The following is a 3,885-nucleotide window of genomic DNA, read 5'->3' as shown; positions in this document are numbered from 1 at the left end:
TGCTCAGGGAGGGGAGAGCGCCTGTCCCTGCAGTCATTAAAGGCTCACTTAGCAGCTTCAGTTACTCCAAATTAAAATACCACATTGTTTTCATGGGGAAAATGGATTATAGGCTCAGAGAAAAATGTGTACAGCCCAGAAAGCCTTACTGCAACGTTCCTTCTCCCATCACTGAGGCTCTCCACCACCAGGCAGGAGCCAGGAGGGTGCCCTGGGTGCCACAGGCATTGGACAGAAGGTTTTATTTCCCTTGGATTCCCCCTCCTGCATGCAGAACAGCCCAATGTGACCCCAGAGCTGCTGCTCGCTAAATCTCTCAAGCATGAAGCTTTCTTTACCACCCTGCACCTGCAAGGTGGCATTTTTGGGGGGGCATGGGGACTCCCTGATGGCTTTCACGGGTGCCCAGTGCCAGGATCTGGCCCGATCTTGCCCATCACCTCCCACAGAGCCCGCCTGTTTTCTAGCCCCCTGCAAACAGGGGTGAGCTGAGGGTTTGGGGACCTGCTGCCGGGTGCATCACCCAGCGCCAGCCTCACCCCGGCCCCCCGCTGCACCCCGTCACCCCGTGCGCTCGCTTTTGCAGGCTGTTAATGGAGAAGAGGGCGGATGACAGCCGGGACCGTGGTCATCACAGGTGGAATATTAGCGACTGTCATTTTACTTTGTATCATCGCTGTCCTGTGCTACTGTAGGCTCCAGGTAAGGCTGGGGGGACGCGGCCCCAAAGGGTGCTGTGATGGGGAGCGCGGGCAGCCCGGCATCCCCTGCCTGCCATTCCCCGGGGCTGGTGTGCATGGAGCAGCCCCTCAGTGACAGGGTGGGCAGTTTGGGATGCCGGCTGAGCCCCGGCCCCGCGGGGCCATCCCATTTCAGTACTACTGCTGCAAGAAGGATGAGTCCGAGGAGGATGAGGAGGAGCCCGACTTCGCCGTGCACTCCCACATCCCGCCGCTCCACTGCAACCGCAACGTAGTGCTGACCAACGGCCCGTCCCTCTACGCCTCATCACCCTTTGGCAAGAAGCCGGCACCGAGCCGGCCCAGCTGCCCCGGCTGCGCGCCGTACGAGCCCCCCACCTTCTTCCTGCAGGAGCCCCCCGAGGAGCTGCACAACGGGGGTGACCGGGTGAGCTACAAGACGGTGAGCCAGGAAGATCTCGACCTGCCGGTGAGCGTGGCCAACCTGCAGGCACTCAACCCCAACCGGCTCTCGGCCATGCGGGAAGCCTTCTCCCGCAGCCGCAGCATAAGCACCGACGTGTGAGGCACTGGCTGATCGCCCAGCCCGGAGCATCACATCACGCCTCGCTGCTGCCGATGGAGCTTTTAACAGCGGGGAGAACTTTCTGAAATTCATGGAAGCATTTTGAAAAAGAAAGAAGACAAAAAATTGAGTGTATTTCCATGTTCTGTAGGCAGAGATGTGCTAAATGGCAATATAAAAGTGTAGCAAAAAAATAACAAAAAGGGGAGCGAGGGGGAGGACGGTTGCAGCTGGGACGCAAGGTTTTCTAGCGCTGGGTTGCATTTTTTTTTTCTTTTATAAAGAGGATTTTGATATTGTGCATTGTTTTATACAGAGTAAACACACACCCTCCTCAACATGTTGCTGGAGTGGCGAGTGATGACAAGCAAGTAATGGGGCACAGGGTTGGCTGCAAAATGGCTCGTGCTGCAGGTCAGTGGGCAGCTGCTGCCATGTCGTGGGGGCACACTGCAGCTGACTGCTCCTGGCCGTAGTGTGCACACACATGCACACACACACCACCCACTATGGTCCCATAGCAAAGCAGGGCTGCTATCCCCCACCCTTCTGCCACCCCATCCTGCACCACTCCATACTACAGCCATGCATGTGTGTGTGCGCGTGCATGCACAGCCCTGCCCTATTCCCAGGCTGTCTCACTCCTCAAGTTGGTCATTTATTCCGGGGTGACAGGCACGATCCCGTCAGGGTTAGGATGGCCGGTGTGCGCGCACAGCCTGTCCCTGCCCCTCGAGTGGCCCCAGGGCCTCCCCCAACGGAGCTGGGCTGGGGGCGGTTTGCAAACCCATTGCATTACCTGGCTATGGAAATAATACACAGCGCAATTTCAGATGGAGGAATACACCCATAGCTGCCCCTTCCGAATAACCAGCATCCCCACTCCAAATAATGCCACACACGGCTTCTGATTGAGGGCTGGGCGAGCAAGAGTGTGACCGTGTATGTGCCCACCCCCCTGCATGCACATTTTAACATGCCTTTGGGTTTTTTTCATAAAAAAAAAAGCCATGACATTTTGTCCCCAGCCAGGAATGTGTCAAAACAGTTTAGATTTAGGCAAAGCCACCTCTTCTGCATTTTCCATCGAGCCATTTCCCACGGCCGGGCAGCCTGGCCAGGGCTGCAGCACCGGCTCTGCCCCAGCTCCACCGGCCACCCTGGACCCGGCCAGGGCTGCGCTGGCAGAGCAGCAGGCACGGAGCCGGCCACCGACCGCGTCCCTCTGCGCTAAACACGCTGCAAAGGAGCCGTTTGGTTAGTTCAGCGCTTTGGGAGGAGGAATCAGTCATTGCAGCAGTGCCGACGTAGGGACTATCACGCTGTGGTTTCTCCTGGCTCGCTCGATTCCTCCCCTCCAACCTTGTAATACTCACAGTTTGGCTGACAAAACACCCTCTTTCTCCTGGGTTGTGCGTTATTCAGGTTAAAAGCATCGCGCCGGACTCGGGGACGGCTGGCTCAGCCGCAGCAGAGGATGGACTGGCTGCAAAGAGACTCTAATGGCCTCAGCGCTGTGCTCTGGGTCAGCGTTCCTTTTTAAAGATGCAACGGGAAGAAAAAGCTGTTGCTTCAGCCCCATCAGCTCACAGACACTGTTTGCAGCCCAGCTGGATATTTTACTTTTAACCGTGAGGTCTTTTAATTCCACAGGAAATCTTTTGAAGTACAAGTCAGTCTTTGCAAATGAGTATCATCTCTGACTTTCTCGGGGGGTTCTGTTTGGGGCGGGGGGGCTGGGTTTGGTTTGGTACATGTTTTAATATTCTGGGCTTGGTCCCTGCGGCGCCGCATCCCGGGAGCACGATGCCTCTGCTCCGGGGGGACGGCAGCCGCTGCGGCCATGCTCCTGTGTACAGTTCTCACCGGGGTTTGTTTCCACGCATCGAGTCCTCTTCTTCTTTGCATCTCGTGAGCGTACTTCTCTCACCAGCCTTCCTTTCTTCCTTTTCTCTTTTTCATTTTTCCTTCCCGTGTAGCTTGGAAACTAAGCAAATGGTCAGCTTACACTAACCTTCACCTGGTGATCTGTTGTACAGGACTTTGGGAATCACGGGGTGGGGGGCAGGGGAGAAAAAAAAAAGAAATAAATTACTTACTTTGACATGGGTTTTGAGGTTGATCTTTTTGTCGCTGCGTCTTCAAACACACGGTGTTGTTTGCAAAGCTTTCACGGAGGTGCAGGAGTTTCCCCGCTGCTGAGGGGAGCGACGCAGCAGTAACGGCGGTGCACACAGTAGTACGGGGGATGCAGAAACACAGAGCAATAACCGCCCTTAGGAGCATGGAAAGGCCCTTTTCTTGCTGGCACCATATCAAACCTCTTTCCTTGCAAGCTCCTGAGAAGCTTCAGCGTTGCAGTTCCTAAAGCCACACACATAACCCCAAAGGGCCCCTGACCCAGGGCAACCATCCCAAAATCCCCAGCTCCCCTGCTCCTGGGACTTTGCCTTGCATCACTGTCCGAGCAGCCGCGATTGCCTGACTGATGGCAGCTCTGCTCCCCCCAGGCACCAGCAGGTCCATTGCCCCGACTCCAGCGTCCCCAGCACACGGGGCAATCACCCACTACAAACTGGAGAATAAAACAAGATACCACCATAAATATGACAACTTTAT

General features: G+C 55.9%; 1 protein-coding gene across 1 annotated transcript; it reads left to right on the top strand.

Moving 5' to 3' along the window:
- The first annotated feature begins 609 nt into the window (after window positions 1–609).
- On the top strand, window positions 610–1,266 carry FAM163B (family with sequence similarity 163 member B). Its single transcript, XM_059828969.1, has 2 exons — window positions 610–702; window positions 877–1,266. Exons 1-2 carry the CDS (start codon window positions 610–612, stop codon window positions 1,264–1,266), a joined length of 483 nt encoding a protein of 160 aa, XP_059684952.1.
- Window positions 1,267–3,885: the final 2,619 nt, after the last annotated feature.

This window comes from Gavia stellata, chromosome 24 (genome assembly GCF_030936135.1).
Source record: "Gavia stellata isolate bGavSte3 chromosome 24, bGavSte3.hap2, whole genome shotgun sequence".
Lineage (NCBI taxonomy): Eukaryota > Metazoa > Chordata > Aves > Gaviiformes > Gaviidae > Gavia > Gavia stellata.
This window is presented reverse-complemented; position numbering and strand designations above follow the sequence as displayed.

Coding starts and splice junctions, on each gene's coding strand:
- FAM163B (XM_059828969.1), top strand. CDS start 610: ATGACAGCCGGGACCGTGGTCATCACAGGTGGAATATTAGCGACTGTC. Junction 703..876: donor TGTGCTACTGTAGGCTCCAG/GTAAGGCTGGGG, acceptor ATCCCATTTCAG/TACTACTGCTGCAAGAAGGA.